Below are 18,043 nucleotides of genomic sequence, written 5' to 3'. Positions count from 1 at the left end.
TGTTTTAGGCCAGCGGTCTTCAACCCTGGTCCTCAGGGTCCACTGTCTTGCAGACCTGATAACAACCATTCATTTGAATCAGGTGTGTTGGAGCAGACTTATTGCTAGAATTGCAGGCGAAACATAAGACTGAAGTAAGGGGAACAAACTGTTTAAATGCACCAAATGAGTCAACAAGCAGGCAAGGAGACTGATTTTGTGAAATGGGGTGCAGGCGTGTGAGAGGGAGAGCTCTCAGTACTCTGGTGACAGTTGTGTGATTGTTCCAGTAAGAAACACACTCTTAATAAAACACACTGTTTAATGCTCATTCTTCTCAATGTTCCAAAACAGTGTAATAATTTAAAAGTCTATAAATAAATGCGATGATTTTTTTCTCAGTATTTAGTTATGCAAAGGTCACGTCGATCAAAAGACACAATTTCCAAAACACAAATTATTATAAAAACAAACATTTGAGGCCTTTAAGGTCCTACACATACATTCGCCAAACCGCCAATACATTTTCAGAGTTACACAAAAAAAAGGCATGTCTCAGCTCACTATCCAAGACCTGAGTGTGTGTGTGTGTATGCTTTCGGGGAGGTCGGATCACAGCCTAAGGCACTGCAAGTGGTGTGTGATTCTCGATGAAGAACAGCCTCAGTCCACTTCTGTCAGGCCGCAGGGTCTTCTGAACTCCTGACCTCTCTCATGGATCCACTTATTGGACACTAGCAGCACAGAGACCAAACAAGTCACATCGTTGTAGTAAAAGTATTAGTATAATAGGAGGAGCAATAATAATTATAGTAGCAGTAGTGCTACTACTAGTAGTAGCATTATTTGGGCCTACGCCCCCTAGAAGAGGACCCTGGGTCTTGCTTTGAGCAAACCTCTGGCTACATTCCATGCTGTTGTTGTAGTACTATGGGATGTCCAGCTTGTCCATACCATGACAAGAACTATGATGATGTCAATGCCACTTAGCAAGGCCCCTAGGTTCAGTTTTATAGCCACAGTCTTCCATTGGGTTGACCAGGCTCACTTTAAGACCTGACAGTACGTGGTTTTTAGGACAGGCATGAAATGAGATGCAACACAGTCAATCCCCGCCAGTCTGAACATAACCTAGAATGTAACGTTTGACTACTGACCATGCAGGAGAAATCTGCTTCCACTACAGTGAAATGGGCTTCACTTAAATAACCAAACTCACCCCATTTACTTCCTACTAAGACAGGACAGGCAGCATGCCTGGTCCTATAGTCTCCCTCCCCACTCCTGAAGAGGTTGTACCAGAAGACTGCAGTTCCCTGTGGAAACACGCACAAACATGTACAATTAATCTGTACTTCGATGACTTTCACAACTGTTGTGCGGCTTTATCAAAAATGCTTTTGGCCTTTTCAATATGAGTAGATGAAGTGCAGCTACAGTAGACCTGTCTGGTACTGTAGCCCACCAAAGGGATACTAGCAGAGGGACTCTTCCATTCAGAGGGACCATGCCAGGGCCAGGAGGGCCAGTAGGGTCAGGGCCAGGGAGAGGGGGGATTTCCTTACCCTTCTAGGCCAGATGACTGCTCCAAAGTCTGGGAAGACCGTGGCTCCTCCAGCCTCGACATCAGTCATCTGACGGAGGGGGAAAAAACGTCAGCCAAACCATCATCCAGTACATGGGCTGAAAGGAATACAGCACGCTATATGGAACAATTGCTACATAAAATGACTAGATGATACTATTTTAACTTGTGTCTTCAACTCAATTCTATTTGCATAGGCAGTTTCTATGTCAACTGAATCTTTAAACAGTGGTCTCTCAGGAGGCTAAATCGTAGAATATACAATGATTGGCAAACATTCAGTGAGATAGCCAGATACTACTGGGAAAACGTATCTATAAACATATTTATATCTACATATATATACAACCATATACAAAAACAGAAGCAGTTGACTATCTTTACACTTTACAGATCGTGATACATAAGTACCAGAGCTATAGCATACCATGCCCAGCACGTATTCTACTTCATATTTCCACATAAGTTTGATTTTATTAAGAAGTACCATTCAGTGATAGAGATGCATTCGACTCTCTCTTTATTACTGCAGAACATCATGCGTATTAGTGTGGCTCCAGAACTAAGATACGACAGAAAAGTACAGTATACTGGGGTGGGCCTTCAGTACAACACTGTCAACAATATGCACTGAAATTGACTGACTCATGAGATGGGTTTCACAGCCTTCCTAAGCATGGTCTTAACTTGCCGAGTCGTGGAACTGGCATGCCCTCCAGTCAGGTTAGTGCCTGTGGGGCTGGGCTGTGTGAAACGTACAGTCATGTCAATCAATCCAATGAGCTTAGACAGTCGTCGGGTTAGCTGCGATGCAGGAGGAACACCAAACAAGGAAGGTGCCCAAGTCAGCAGCTTCTCAAGTGCTTCTCCCGGCACCCCCACCACCGCCTGGGCACGCATACTTACGTAATTCAAAAAAGTGGCCACGCGATTTCCAGTGCCTAATGTTTTGAAAGCATCAGGCTCATCTCTCTACGAAGATAAAATTTGAGATAAAGCACAGCATGAAGGCGCGGTCTCATGACACACATACTTACGTAGTTGAGGAATGTCGCAAGTCTATTTCCATCGACCTGGAGGTTGCTGTCAAAAGGACGCTGCAACAGATGTTTATAACGTTTAACCCAGACTGACAAGACCTGGTCCAGGATCCCGGCCGGGCGGCCACAAAAGCCACTAAAAACTGGTACTAATTAAAATATGAACCTGGTCAGGATGATGATAGAATAACAGGATGACAAATGATAATCAAACGTGATCAACTTTAAAGGATGGCTGTACATTTGGAATTGAGTTCTAAGGAACTAGATGATTCTACAGTTTCCCATGTTGCCCCCCAATAGCACCATGGTGATGGGACATGCAACCGGAATTTTCCTTTTCATTAAAGAGATTAAAGTTGGAGTCATATAGTCGACCATAAACACCTTGACTGCAACAGAGTGTTACTGTGTTATTCTACTCAAGTCATTAATAACCTCCTGCTGCAATCCTCGGCTGGGAATGAGGGGCCTCTTGACACGCACGCACGCACGCACAAACGCACACACACAGTCATCCTCCCTCTGGGACACTGACCTCTACAAAGAGGTTCATTCCTCTTTAACGTGACACGAGGAAGTCGTTCATCAATCGTCATAATGAACATGGACCATGTGGAACCCGTTCATTGACACTGCTGTCAGAGTGCTTACCCTGGAGAAGTCGTAGTGGGGCTCGTACTGCCCTCCGACCCCGTAGTTAGCGACCTGCACAGTGGCACAGAGGAAGAGGGTTAGTGTATGGTCACACAACCTGCTCATGCAATGCACTCCAACAGAGTTGCTATGTCCATGTGGTATCTGGACAACATTTCAACCTTCTGGACACTGGCCATTCTTTTGATACTATATCTTGACAAAATTTCAGCCTTCTGGACACAGGCCATTCATTATATACTATATCTGGACAAAATGTCAGCCTTCTGGACACTGACCATTCATTTGATACCATATCTGGACAAAATGTCAGATTTCTAGACACTGGCCATGCATTTGATATTATATCTGGACAAAATGTCAGATTTCTGGACACTGACCATAGCTGTAACATACAGTATAGACAAATAAAGAAATGTATTGAATTTGTTATGAGTTCTGTCCTCTCAGTGTAGTATTATTAGCCTATACTATTGCATAGTATAGCCAGTATGCATCATAGGGAAAAGTGGAACACTACCTGGAGCAGCTCTGCAGTCTGTACTGTCAGACCTGTGATGTCCTGTATCCTCTGGTTGACACGCTCAATGACAGGGTCCTCCTCCCCCTCCAGCCACGCACTGCAGGACGGTCACGCAAAACACTCAGTCAGACTCCCTGCCAGCACCTCCACACAACAGCAGCAGATATGCCCCAACTGGACCACAGGGTGGCGCCAGAGCACTGTTCACCAGCAGGACTCACCTCTTTGATACTCGGTAGTTGGCTGTGGTCAGGACGCCTGTTTTGGGGTCTCGAACTGTGGCTCTGGCAAGCTTCAAGTGTTTACACAGATGAACAGTAAATCAGTGTGCAGGCCTGAGATAATCACATGATGTGGTTCAGACATCCACAACACACACGTCTTAATGTACAGGCCGTGCGGTGTGAGGAATCCTCAGATAGTTAACACTGGTACGACTATTTTGAAGGGTAAAGGTTATTGACGACCTTTCACAGTCGACATGATAACACTAGAGGAGGGGGTGTTTTTAAATCCACTATTGGAATCCACACAGGCTGTAACCCTAGTACCTAGTCCGTCCTCACGAAAAACACACCACACACACCCCAGGAATTCATATTTTCACTTTGAATCACAGTGTATCACTGGTCACCATGCAGAGGAGCTATAATAGCTCCTCTGCATGCAGCCTGTGTGGATTCCAATAGTGGATTTAAAAACACCCCCTCCTGTAGGGTTATCATGTCGACTGTGAAAGGTCGTCAATAATAGTGATAGAGATAAGCTCTCGCTATCACTTCAAATCAAATCAGATTTGTACAGCCCGATCTATATGCAACGTCGAGAGCATCACAGATGCCCAAAGATCTAAAACCTATAATAGGAAAAGACTGAACCTCTAACCAACTTAAAGCCCTCACCCCCTCCAGATGGAGCATGTGTGACAGGTAAAGAGATTCCCCCCAAGGCTATTCTCTGGTTTGACATGTTTTCCTGCAGGCCTCTAGTGCCCTGCCTCTAGTGCCCTGCCTCTAGTGCCCTGCCTCTAGTGCCCTGCCTCTAGTGCCCTGCCTCTAGTGCCCTGCCTCTAGTGCCCTGCCTTTAGTGCCCTGCCTTTAGTGCCCTGCCACTAATGCCCTGCCACTAGTGCCCTGCCACTAGTGCCCTGCCTCTCACCCTGGGCTTGGCCAGCTCCTTGATCTTCTCGATCTCCAGGTCTGACAGGGCGTTCAGGTAGCGTACGATGTGGGGGCTGTCCCACTCGTCCTCCTCCATCATCGGCTTCAGTAGCAGACGGGGGTTCCGCTTGCCGTCGTGGTAACGACAGAATAGGCGGCTCTGCCTCGCGGTGGTCTGAACCAGGAAGAGGGAGGAGTCAATAATCGACATGTACAACCACAGTGACTAGACGGAATTCGGGGCTAGTGTTTTGGGGGGTTAGCGTGTGGTATCAAGGTCTCTCCCTCTCACCATCTTGACTCCCTCGCCCCTGCACAGGGCCTCGTAGGTCTCTCTTTCGGGCAGGTAGTCCTTGGGCCGGGCGTAGGTGCCCAACTGGATGGGCTCCTCAGAGACGGGCGGCTGGGACTCCTGGTTCAGCTCCAACAGCTGCTTGGCGAGCAGACGCTCAAAGTAGCGCAGGTTCCCTCCTGCCCTCTGGTGGCCGGAGTCTGTAACGGCACCATGAAAGAAGCTGTTACCCGACTGACTCTGGAGAGGGTCGGGAAGAATGAGGAGATGCCACACAAATGATACGGCTCTTTCTAGAGACATCGGTCTCGAGAAGAAAAGAAATCCGCCTGACTAAAAGCTTTGACCGCTGGAGCTATGGCCACCATGTCAGTCGGGTTACGGTCAGGGTTGTGGAGGAAGACCGCTAGCACTGGGTGACAGAGAGCAACACCACCTTGTGGTCTTTAAAGAAAATGACCATGAATTTAAAGCTCCCAAGGCTGGGGGGGTGTCCACAACAGCGTCGGTGCCAGTCATTGGTGAGTGGTCTCCTTCAGTAGGAAGACAGGAATCTCAACAACAAACAAACACCATAGGCCAACTCCCGGGTCAGGCATTTCCTTTTAAATCCCTTTACAGCCTCTGCCATTTTCCACTGAATCCATCGGAAACTACCCCGAGAACTCAATCAAGTAAGGAGCTAAGGGAAATCCCTCACTCAATGACAACACCAAAAATCCTATTTGCTGCGCAGGTATTTGATATAGCTCCTAAGCTGTCAAAACAGCTAGGTCCGTTTGACTTCACAGTCCAACACCAGTCACCACAAGACCATGATTACAGCCTTCACCGACGACCGCGTCCTCCGTTAAGGCCCTGAGTCTGAAATAGCACTAGGAACCGTGACCACTGTCAGGCTACGCCCTGCTAAAAGAGGAAGCGGACGAGACAGAGCGGAAAAGGGAGAGACGGAGAGAGAGAGAGTTGAGAGAAGGGGGAGCGACGGAGGCGCGGGGAGAGACGACGACGACGACAAACGGAACGAAGGTAGAGCGAGAAAAAAGACCCGCGGGGGTCCCCGTTACCGACGGCGACGAGGCGCCGCGTGAGCTCGATGGCGCGGGGCAGGTCGTTCATCTGGTAGACCGAGTAGCTCAGGTAGTCCAGCACGTCGGCCTTGGTCACCACGGCGTCCTCGCCGGCGTCCATCTGCCGCAGGGCCTGCTGCATCCACAGCACGGAGTGGTAGTAGTCCGCCTCGTTGTACGCCGTCTTCCCCATGTCGTAGCAGTCGTCCACCGTCAGCAGGGCGTTGGAGTGCATCCCTGAGGGGGGGGGGGGGGGGGGGAAACGCCACACGCTTGAGAGAAATACACCAAGTCAGGTTCGCTACGAACGGTTGGCCGTTGTCGCCATCCGCCTGGCAGGTCTAGGGTTAGAATTCGGTTTAAAAAGCTGATGTTTGGGTGGAGGGAGATGGTTAAAGCTGATATGTGTGCTGAGAGGACTCTCGGGCAGGTTGAGATATGTCCACAGTGTGATAACACGTCACGAGGCTGAAGCCTGCGTGGCAGCTGTTAGTAGATTTGAAATACCAAAAAAATGCATAAACAAACACACTCCGGTCTAAGGAGACACCTTAAACACTCTGCCGTGCGCGCGCGCGCACACACACACACAGATATTATCCAGGACCATTCCTTCTTTACCTGGCAGCTTGCCTTTGGAGAAGCTTTCCGAGTCCAGTTTGTATGTGTCCTGGAGGCGCATCAGAGCCTTGGCAGCCCCCTTCTCATCCTCCTCATCTGGGAAGAACTGCCTGTGCACCGACATGTTGGAGATGAACCCTGGAAAGGGATCCGAGAGATAACGAGAGACGAGAGGCAGGGAGGGAGGGAGAGAGAGAGGGGGGGGGGGGGGGGAGAGAGACAGAGAAAGAGAGAGAGTGCGTGAGGGAACACAGCTGTAAGGAGTGTTAGGAGGGGGGCTTACGGCACCAATGACTAACATGAACACAAGTCTGGAACTTTCCTCCCACTTTCCTTTCACACGTCTGATAGCAGCACACACATACCAAAATATGGCCAAAGTAAACAGAAACCAACAGCTGCATGACAGCCTGTGTTCTCTCCGAGCAGATGCGTGGGCGGTGCTTGGAACACACACACACACACACTCCCACACTGCCTTCCATCCTTCCTCCTACCATCTGAGGGGTCCTGCAGAACCAGGCTCTCCAGCTGGCCCCACTCGGTGTTGAGTCTCTTCATCAGCTTGTAGGCGTTGACCGGGTGCGCCAGGTAGCCTTCAGGGTCAGAGGTCGAGGCCCGGGTCAATGCTTCCAGCTTGTTGGCCCAGCTAGACCAGAGACAGACAGACAGGTAGGCAGGGAATTAGCATTACAGCAGAGGGAGTTTGTAGATACAGGCCCGGTCCAGCTACAACACAAAACGTGATTCCCGAGAACTTGTACTTCAACCAGACAGGGGCTGTATTAGCAATTATCAAATTATCCCTTCATTTGTCACCTGCCCTATTCAGGCATTGCCGGTACAAGGTTAAGCCTACAGTCAGACAAGCCCAGGTTTGCGTGTCTGGTTTGAATCTCTTCCATTATTAATAACACACAAACACGCAGCGGTAACACACAGTACCCCTTGACAGCCGCTAATTTGGACTCCTCCGCTTTGATGTACTCCTTCAGGGATTGGACCAGCTCCTTCTCCGTGAAGATCAGGTCCGTCATTTGACCTGAGACAGATTTCAACAGTCAGAACGTCATCCAGTTTAACAAGGAAAAGTTGAATCACAGGTTTAAACCTGTATCCCACCACAACAAAAAACACCCCACGTCTTTACTAGGTGTTTGACCTTTGCGTCAAGTGATTATCTGTGATAGGCGTCATCGATACAGATGCAAGGGTGCGTTGTTGTGGTGTTTATAAGATATTCATGGGAAAGGCTGTTTCAGACCGACGGAAAGCTATGTGAGATGTCTCCTTCCCTAGTGTTTTAGATTGTATATTATCATACATCCCACCATGCTGTGATTTTTAACGACCCAGAAGTCTTTGACGTTAGGGGGCAGGGACTCAAAGGCTGCTGCGTGCCGAAATTCCACAGCAACCCAGGACTGGGGTGAACTCTCTGTGGTTTCCAAGCAGAGTGACGAAGCAGCTTTACGCCACATTAAATGTTGCAGCGTAGCACATTGTGGAGCCAAATTGAACATAAATCGCCAGAATGCCACCCATCACTTCAGCCTGACAGGATGCAAGTAGCTTGTGCAGTTGCAGTTCTTGTGCAACTAAGAGTAAAACATGCTAAATATCCCGGGTAAGAGGCATGGTAGAACAGAGGGTGAAATATGACGACAACAACTATTTGCTTACTTGGGAGGGTTGATTGAAAACATGAAGTGTACTATCTTTACAAAAAATATGGGAACCTTTGCAGTCTTTCACCTCTATATAGGTGTTGTACAAGCCCATGGTGGAGATAAGACCAGCCTAGGAGACATAATGAGGCCTGGGGCCTACCGGGCATAAGGCAGCTGTGTCCTGTAGGGCCTACCTATAGAGGTGAAGATCTCCGCTTGCACTCCCCAACAACAGCAGCAGACCAGAGCCCAGGTTAGGAAGGGTAGGCACTTCATCATTGTGACGCTGAACATGCAATGGGGGGAAAAAAACACATATGTCAATCAATACTATACCTGGAATTGGAATAATGTTCACTCATGTCAATCACTACTTCCATTGCCTGAAGAGAGCACAGTGCCACTCATGGGAGTTCATGTCAGTTCTACTGTGGTGGCAACAGGGCCACTGACAAATGCGATTGTCTCTTATAATAAATAGTCAAAAGATGGCCATCAATATCCACATACAGGAATATATTTACTGCTTCTCTGGAAGGCCTAGCCTGTTCTCTTTCTGTCAGGACATTAGCTGGTGGTCTAACAATATGCTAGATTCATAGTTTCCAGAAGGCTCCGGGTCATTAGTGGCAGACTGGGAGACTCCTGCTCTGTCTACCAGCTGAGCTTGACTTCTGCCAACGTGGGGGCCTCCATGTGGCTGGCTTTGCATGTGCCTGTGGAGAAACCATGACTCGTGTAGCCAGGACCGTGATGGAATAGAACATGGCTTTCCCAACTACCAAGACAGCTGTAGATGAGCTCAAAGATAGGGGAGGTCTGAAAGTATCCATCAGAAAGTATCTTGTCTACCTTACCCACGGGTCACTCCAACCAAGCCCTTATGCCCTCGTGGAACATGGGCCAGAGTTTAGGGATTCAGGGGTCAGGGGGTCAAAGGGTAGCTTTGTAACCAGGTTGAAGTTACTAGTAGTCAGCCAAGACCAGGGTGAGGGATAGGTGTTAGGGGACAGTTGGCATTATCTTCTCTAAGGTTGTGAGACGACATGTGTAACACTTCTGCTGACTTTTGAAGAAATGTGTCAAGCTCCTGCTAGCACCGGACTACAACTAAGTCAATACAACTAGTACTCCAGCACTTGAGACGGTTAAAAGATCATGCATTCCAAATCACACTCAATGTAATTCAAGTAATTCAAAATAACCCAATACACAACTGGTTTAGAGACATACCACACGACGCGTTACTGAGTTGTGTGTGTGAGGTGTGGAGGGAATACAGGGTTGTGTGTGTGTGAAGGGGATATAGGGGTGTGTGTGTAACTGTAATTCCCCCTAGTCTCTATAATCTAGCGGTTCATTTGGGGATTACCACCACAGCCCTCTGAAGTACAGAAAGGGATATCTGAACGTTTAGGTATTGTCTGAAACGTAATTACCTGAACAAACACTTGGGAGTGTGCTATCTACATTACACAGAACTCCTCTGGGTAATCTGTAAGTGAGGTGTTCTTGATCCAGCTAGTCTTCTTTCCAGAAGAAGATATCCATCTGGAACACTATGTTACTGGACAGGAAAGAACAGCAGTTTGAGAAACGCCAGAGCAACACGGCTGTTTCCTAAAATCACAGTTGCTGGGGAAAGGGCTAATTTGGCTGAAGCACTGATACATGTAGGCTACTCCAAAAATACATTTATTGACAGTCAGACCCTTTCCTGAATTGTATTCACCAACACACTGTTAAAGCTAGCGAGACGACGCTGGCTCAATGGGGCATAGAAAGGAGTTGTGAATTCAACACCCACGTGCTTCAGCCTTCCTAGCCTGTCTCCCCTGATCCTGGCGCGTTCGCCCACAATACAATACTGCATGGTACGGTACCAGACGAATGTTTGCTGAAGGTGTTTATTTTGGCGAGCCAATGGGAGCCTTTTTGACTGTGAAAACAGGAAAGGTTTCTTTAGCAGCAGCGGCCCTAATGCTATCCATCTGAGGCACGTTCTCCAGATGGAGCCCAGCTCAAAGAAGTTCCTCGGAAGATGAGCTGGCCTGAACAAGGGCTGTCCAATGCTCTGTAACATGCACACACGCAGGGGAAGTCCACATTCAGACTCGATGGTCTGTCTTGGGACTGGATATAAAAACTATCATGCAGCCCAAGGATGGTTCGTCGATTTCTCAACAGCCGATATTAGTTTGCTATTCCATCGAGCATGTGTCATTCTTAACCCAGAGGTTAGGGCACGTGCTGATTTTCTCGACTAAACTCACTGGAAACTTGATGGTGTCAGTAAATCAGTGAGTGACCTCGGGTGAATCAGTAAGAATGGATCATACAAAGGTGTACAAAAAGACACACAAAGATTGACTACCCTAGGCCATACAACATGCTGAGACAACTCCTGCCTCCGAGTTCACCTTGTGGTAACTCTGAGAGTTAACTCCCTCCTCCTTACCTCACAGAAAAGCAAACATATCCGAAAAATGAAATGTTTTTCCATGTCAAGAGGTTATTCATTGCCTTCTTAATGTCTTCTTAACAGCTATTGAAACTCTGAAGGACCAGTGTGACTCAGGCTCTGAGCTGGTCTGGTTCATGGCCCCCTAGGTCAGCATTTTTAGCATTTTTTGAAGGGTTAGTCAGCTGACTGAACACTGTACTGTACAGTAAGAAGTTGGCCTGAGTCGAGAGCAGAGAACTTGATCTGAACCACCAGAACCTACAGCAGGTAGATACATGACTCTTTTGGTAAAACATGCCAGGGGACAACCATTCTATTCATGACGTACTGAAACAGAACTGGATGTACATGGTGTAATTTCGACTGTAGCTTTTGTGAGATAGAACCCAATGTTAAGACTCCTAATGCTGGAGAACTTTACTGTCTAACAGCCTCCAGCATCCTCCTTTCAACAGCCTGGAGAGTTGTCCTCTGTTTAGGCATTCCACTGGATGTGTTTAAACTGCCTGACTGACTCTAGCAATCAATTATCTGAGGAGCGGCAGGCACTTATAACACAAACTGAGATTATCATACACAAACACTTTTACACCCACACCCACACACACAGACTGTACACGTGTTGTGTTATGACGTGACATTTATCCCCTTGAGACGACTGGAAAGTCTAGGATAAATAAAGCTTTTTAAATATAACATGTATCTAGTGTATTGAGTCTGTATAAAAAGCAAAAACTGTTCAAATGCATCAGTTCACTACCAAATAAACTATCCAGAGGGAAAAATGTAACAGTGAGGGCAGTTGTGGGGCGGGGGGGGGGGGGGGGGGGTTCAGTTAGGTGACTATATGGTCTGAAGTGGTGCATACTCAAGACTACAGAATTGTAGACTACAGGCCCACATGAGGTCCTTGGTACACTATCCAGCCTGCTTAAACATCTGGAAAATACATCTGGAGGACTACAATATCCCACGACTGACGTCAGCCAAGACGTTTCTAGAAATCACAACAAGTTGGATGAGTAGGTCCTATCACGAAAAGTAACGTAAAATAACAGGTATAAACTGTCGGGTCACTTAAAGTAAAACATGTCAAAATTATTATTATCATTTAAAAAATATTTAGATAAAATGCCTGATCAAAAGTTACTTTAGCATGGTATCTTGTAACTTTCCCTTTCTTGGGGTTACATTGTGAACGTATACCAGTTAACAGCTGGGAACTTCACACTTGAAATGCTCTACAGCGTGCTTAATTGTTATAAATAAAATAACAGGTAATTTCATGCAACGTTCAAACAAATTACCATCCCAAAATATAGTTGATAGCAGTTGTTATTGACAACCATCCTAACATGTTTCGCCAACGGGCACATGCAGCGCCTTTCATAGCCTACATTTGTGCTTATGTAAGCCCTTTTACGCAAACTTATCAATGCATGCTTACCTTTTCCCTTAGTACGATGTGCTTCACCATTAACGGAATGTGAAGATATGTTCAAGGCACCCCGAGGTTACTGAAAATGTAAGGATTTTTTCGCTGCCACGTACAGAACCTCCTCTCATGTCGGGCAGGAAGACACATCCTCCTATTAAATGCGCACCAACATTCCCGTTTGTAAAGCATCTCAGATGTTGTGATGACAGCCAGGAGACAATAAAATATTTCCCAGTTACAGCATACATTTGCAAAGTTTCATGTATTTTAAACACTAATATGAAGGGGCAATTCTAATCACAAAGCACTGCACTTTAAAATATAAAAATGAGAAATAAGAAATTCTTCAAGGAATGATGTGATAAATACAATGATATACAATTCTTAGTAGGCCACAAAAATAAGATGCATAGAATATACAGTACATACTAAAAAAAAATGTAATTATATTTCGGACTTTCTGCCCTTTTGCTATGACTTAGCATAATTACGGTAATGTAGCCTATATGGGCTGCATGCTGGTCTGCACGTTTACAGTCTACGCTACTTTTGGGGTTGGATTCTTTAGGCTAGATTTGACTTAATACAAAATGTTGATGATGAGTTGGCATTCCCACTGATTTAGTCGAATGTCAAATGCACCGGATATGAATGTGCCGGGGCTACATATGATAATTACTAGAATCAGTTGCATATTCCTTCTGAGTGCTGAAAATGCTTGTTTCATAGACCTACACCTAAATACGCAGTCATTTCATAGTATTGCATGCAAACATATTAATACCCGTCACAGTAGCTCTGCGCCCAAATCTGTGTTTTTGTCACACTAGGTGCCAGTGTAACTCGTATTGTGTAAAAACAATTAAAAAATCGACACTACAATTAAGATATTTAAAAGAAACATGGAAATCTCAACTCCGAAATGTTTTCATGGTGTAAAGTGACCCTGATGGAGTTGCCAAAATGACCTGCTTCTTTTGTGACAAACTGTTTTACACAGCACCCTTTCTTTTAATTGTGGTCTGCACACAACAAGGCTGGTGAATTCTGTGTCCACATCTGCACCGCTCACATACATCCACGAGATGTCAGCAGTAGCCTATTAAAATGATGAGAATGCTGCAACACGCAGCTGTACCTGTCGTTCCCCCCGACCGATCCGGGGATCTCAGCTAGGATTGAGGCCTGCCTCACAGACATCTCCGCCTGGATGACCGAGCACCACCTCCAGCTGAACCTCGCCAAAACAGAACTTCTCATCATCCCGGCTAAACCCTCCATCTCCCACAATCTCTCAATCACCATGGGATCTGCGACGGTGACCCCTTCATCCTCTGCCAGGAACCTTGGGGTTACCATGGACGACGAGCTCTCCCTCACGGCCCACATTGCTGCAGTCTCCCGGTCGTGTAGATTCACCCTCTACAACATCCGGAAGATCAGGAGATACCTGTCTGAGCACTCCACCCAGCTGCTAGTCCAAGCACTCCACCCAGCTGCTAGTCCAAGCACTTGTCCTCTCCAAGTTGGACTATTGCAACTCGCTGCTCGCTGGTCTCCCAGCATGTGCAACCCGCCCTCTTCAGAGGATTCAGAACGCAGCGGCCCGCCTGGTCTACAATCTATCCAGACGCTCCCATGTTACCCCGCTCCTCATCTCTCTCCACTGGCTACCTATCATGGCCCGTATCAGATTCAAGACCCTGGTATTGACCTTCCGAGCAGTGAACGGGACTGCACCCGTCTACATCAAGTCTCTCCTGCAGCCTTACACCCCCACCCGTCACCTACGGTCTTCTTCAGACAACCGCCTGGTGGTCCCACCGCTCAAGACCGCCCGGTCCCAACACAAGCTCTTCTCCTGTCTGGCCCCCCAGTGGTGGAATCAACTCCCCACCTCCATCAGAGACACTGACTGTCTCTCCACCTTCAAGAAAAGGCTCAAGACGCACTTGTTCCGGGAGTACAACGGTACTTAGGAATGGTTCGCTTGACCCGATGTTAGTTTCCTCAAGGATCACAATGACTCTTGCTTAGAGACTTGTTGCTCTTGTGGTTAGTGGTAACTGACTTAAATTTTTGTACTCGCTGTGATATATTGTTTTTATTATTGTTGCTTGCTTTTTCCACAGGTACACTTGCACTTATAGCAGTTCATGTTGTTTAATTGTAACTTGTTTAACTACATGCTCTTATGGTTCTTCCCTTTGGCACTTATTTTGGTTGTTCACAATGTGTGCTTCATGTTTTGGCTACTCGCAATGTTTTGTGGCTATCTCGTTGTTATGATCAGTGACCCATGCACTTTGTAAAGCTCTCTCTTGGAAGTCGCTTTGGATAAAAGCGTCTGCTAAATGAATAAATGTAAATGTAAATGTAGGATCTTCCAGTCAGTTCCGGTCACGTTACATGTTGTTGACCAAAGCCTTTTAATTGTATATTTGACAGAAAAACATGAAACATTTACAACTGGGAGGTGGAAAATTGGGGGGAGGGGGATTTGAAAGGTCCTCTGTGATGTCAGCTGTGGAGATGGTTTTCCTGTTGCGGAAGTACATGTGTTGTTTCAAATGAGAGAGAGAGAGAGGGGGGGGGGGGGGCAGGGGTGAGAGGTCCATGTGGTCGGATACGCCAAGGTCACTGACCTGTGTGTTGTTGACTGGAACAGTCAGCGATGACCAGATCCAGTATGTTGCCACAGCTATGTGTGGCGACATCAACATGCAGCTTCAGGTTCAGACATTGCAGCAAACCAAGGTATTCAGAAACCTGAATACATCTTTACTGATAAATATTCTACTGATAAATATTATGTGTTAGTAAAGATGACTATAATTTGTATATTTATAAAACCCCTTCTACCTTTACGAAGCTTAAAACATCTGAATTGTGTAGCGAGATGAAAAGAAAAGAGACACATCATCTTCAGAGAGGTGGAGACCTGATCCACTTTATTGATTGGTCTGAACTCTTGTAATAGACTACTAAGAGACATTGTGCGATACAAACATTGCATTTCAATATCATGGGATACATGGGGTTTCAAGTCTCAAATTAAAACAAACAAAAAAAGTCACCACTCGGTGTTTGACTGATGGAGAGCTGAAAAGATGCACTAATTCTTTTCTAGCTTCATTGTATAGTTTTTTTTTTTTTTTTTTTTTTTTAAGATTCAAGTTTTGTAAACTTTTTTTTTTTTTTGTCATTGCCGTTGTAAACACTTGACATCCCATCGAAATGGGATGTATAACATTGATGTTGAAAATGATAGAAAACAAAAGATCTGAAACATCCGTTAGGACTTGAACAATTCAAAATCAAAAGTGAAAAAGAAAAGCAAGGAAAATATCAAGTTTCGAGCAGGTTGTTTTTTTTGTTGTTAAGCGAAGCAAAAGCTGAGGAAAGCCGAAACACTTCCACGTATCTGAAATAACTTGTCCTTATCAATGTTAACCTAGTGGAATTCAAAACGGAAAAGCTTCATATTCGTTGACAAATACAGTCGATATTGATTCTGGATATTAAGGAAACAGAGATTAAATGGTTATGGCCTCGCCATGATGGCAGTCGTCAGCTGCGAGTACGCAGAAACTAACTGCTAATGCAAGTGTCACACTAGAAAAACCATGTACCAGCTACCAGACAGGAACTCCACCTCCAGATTTCCATGTGTGATGGGCAAAGTCAAAGCACATCTCGTCAGGACAATCCTCTGCAAAAGCTTGAATAAGTTATAGATAGGTAGTATGCTTTTGTCGTCAAAGATTACAAAGCAAAAAAAAAAAAGTGCAACAATGGTGCAGACCATTTCGTTTATGTTTGGTTAGTTTTGTCTTTTCGTCTAACAAAACGACAACTTACACTGAGCTCAGATTGCTGGGACAGTATCAAAAGAGAGAGAGGGACTACAGAAACAAACAAATAGAAACATCAAACACCGACGTATATCTCTGAGAAACGAGTTAAAGCTGCCTTCTTTCTTGAGCCACAAGGCATGGCAAATCTGTCTAAAAAAAGGTTCCTGACATACTTTAGTTACCTTGACAACAATGTTGCAGAGCAGAATATCCTGCACTGGTTGGAAACTATAGACAGCTGCGCTGGTCACACTGTGCCATACAGTACACAACATGGTCAACTTCACCTTAACACATTGGCTCAATTACAGAATTCAGATCAACATGGGGGGCCCTAAAAGTAGTCATTATATGAGGAACAAGTCGGACAACCTCAAGCTTATTCACCTGTTTCACTCAGTTGCTCTGACACCCGCGTTCTCAACTTGTTCCGAAAAACATCTCTGTCTGAATAAAAAAAAAAAAAAAAAATGAAAGGTGACAAAAAAAATCTTTCTTTTATTCTCTAACAGCGGATCTGTGACACCCATGCATCATCTCCACAGTGTTGCAAAGACAGGCATCAAATGACAATGCAATAAAATCAAATAAAAATGTTAGCATGTGTGTTTGTTTCATTCACTTATGTCCACAATGTTCAGGCTTTGGTGGTGCTTGGTGGTTGGTGGATAGGACCTCAGCTTCTCTGTGCACCACGCGTATCAATCAAGTCCAAACCACAGGTCTGTCTCTCAGCTTGTCTGTGGTGGTAGGGCGGGGGACAGGGGGGACAGGGAGAGACCAACTGTGATATTCAAGATTTAACACCTCCTCCTCCTGTTCAAAAACAAAGTGGATCCATTTAAAAGCAACAGTAAAATGAGAAAGAACCCATTTAAGAAAAAAAAAGGGAAAAAAAACACTGCAAAAGGTTAATCTATTTACATACAATGATTTTTCTTAAAGACAAAAGTATTGCTTTACAGAAATCAAAAATTCAAGAAATAGTCTCTTAATGATTTGTCTTTTTTCTTTTCTTCTTTTTTTCTTTTTTTTACAAGTTCTTCATCGTTAGCTTTTATGTCTTCCACTCAGGCATTTTCCGACTTGCTGTGTGTCCAGGCCTGTCCCCGAAAAAAGGAGTCTATGCCCAAGCCCTCAGCCTGTCAGAGGCGGCTGCCTTTCTCTCAGCTGCCCGCCAGGGGGCGCTGTTGCACAAAAAGCCACTCCGGCCCCCTCCGCTCGCTCCTAAACTCTGCACCAGTGAGTGAGGATAGTCCTGGGAGAGGAAGGGGAGGGGGGGGTGGTGGTGGTTGAGGGCAGGCCAGCCTCTGCTCAGCCCTCCTCAGGGACGGGGGGAAAGGGGGCGGGGCGGCGGCGGGGTGCGGGGGGCTCAGTCGTCGCTGTCCGACAGGGTCTCGTACTGCTCCGACAGCAGGGGCTCCCGCTCCCACACCAGCTGCTGGGCGGCCGGGGCGCCCCCCGGTACAGACTGCTGCTGGGCCTGGATGGAGGGGGAGGCCATGGAGGTGGGCGGTGTGCTGTTCAGCATGCGCATGGTCAGGGGGTTGTAGGGGAACTGCATGGAACCTGGAGACAGGAAAGGGGGGGGGGGGTGAGGGAGTACATTAAGAGAGCGGGTCCAGTTATCCGTGTGTTACCGCCGAATCTGTCGATTGTGTCGTGGTGAGCGAAGGCCCCGGGGGGG

The 18,043-nt window shown here is 46.4% G+C and overlaps 2 protein-coding genes across 10 annotated transcripts in view; both read right to left on the bottom strand.

The window, feature by feature from the left end:
- Positions 1–281: 281 nt before the first annotated feature.
- LOC134039556 (prolyl 4-hydroxylase subunit alpha-2-like) lies at positions 282–12,639 on the bottom strand. Of its 9 annotated transcripts, XM_062485482.1 has the most exons (16): positions 12,509–12,639; positions 8,792–8,883; positions 7,873–7,969; positions 7,425–7,576; positions 6,928–7,065; positions 6,304–6,543; positions 5,237–5,436; positions 4,943–5,119; positions 4,006–4,076; positions 3,782–3,881; positions 3,259–3,312; positions 2,602–2,661; positions 2,471–2,536; positions 1,545–1,613; positions 1,199–1,295; positions 282–713 (listed from the first exon to the last, which is right to left on the bottom strand). In XM_062485482.1, the coding sequence occupies exons 2-16, from the start codon at positions 8,874–8,876 to the stop codon at positions 643–645; spliced, it is 1,677 nt and encodes a 558-aa protein (XP_062341466.1). In that variant the 5' UTR covers positions 8,877–8,883; positions 12,509–12,639; the 3' UTR covers positions 282–642. The 9 variants fall into 9 exon arrangements, 6 of the variants coding, with proteins under 6 accessions (XP_062341466.1, XP_062341465.1, XP_062341464.1 ...); XM_062485481.1 differs by lacking the exon at positions 2,471–2,536; XM_062485480.1 differs by lacking the exon at positions 2,602–2,661.
- A 2,784-nt stretch (positions 12,640–15,423) lies between these two features.
- The window catches only part of ncor1 (nuclear receptor corepressor 1), a 49,809-nt gene continuing 47,189 nt past the window's right edge, over positions 15,424–18,043 (bottom strand). Inside the window, exon 47 of the mRNA XM_062485879.1 lies at positions 15,424–17,925. Coding sequence (XP_062341863.1) covers positions 17,729–17,925 — 197 coding nt within the window. The 3' untranslated portion in view covers positions 15,424–17,728. The remainder of the gene's footprint in view (positions 17,926–18,043) is intronic.

This window comes from Osmerus eperlanus, chromosome 19 (assembly GCF_963692335.1).
Source record: "Osmerus eperlanus chromosome 19, fOsmEpe2.1, whole genome shotgun sequence".
Taxonomy (NCBI): Eukaryota; Metazoa; Chordata; class Actinopteri; order Osmeriformes; family Osmeridae; genus Osmerus; species Osmerus eperlanus.
This window is presented reverse-complemented; position numbering and strand designations above follow the sequence as displayed.

What these genes read in the sequence shown, in the direction of transcription:
- LOC134039556 (XM_062485477.1), bottom strand. Translation starts at nt 8,876, where the DNA reads ATGATGAAGTGCCTACCCTTCCTAACCTGGGCTCTGGTCTGCTGCTGT. An exon ending in GGAGATCTTCACCTCTATAG is followed by an intron (nt 7,970 to 8,791) that starts GTAGGCCCTACA and finishes AATCTGTCTCAG; the next exon opens with GTCAAATGACGGACCTGATC. An exon ending in CCCACTACGACTTCTCCAGG is followed by an intron (nt 2,537 to 3,258) that starts GTAAGCACTCTG and finishes TTATCTTCGTAG; the next exon opens with AGAGATGAGCCTGATGCTTT.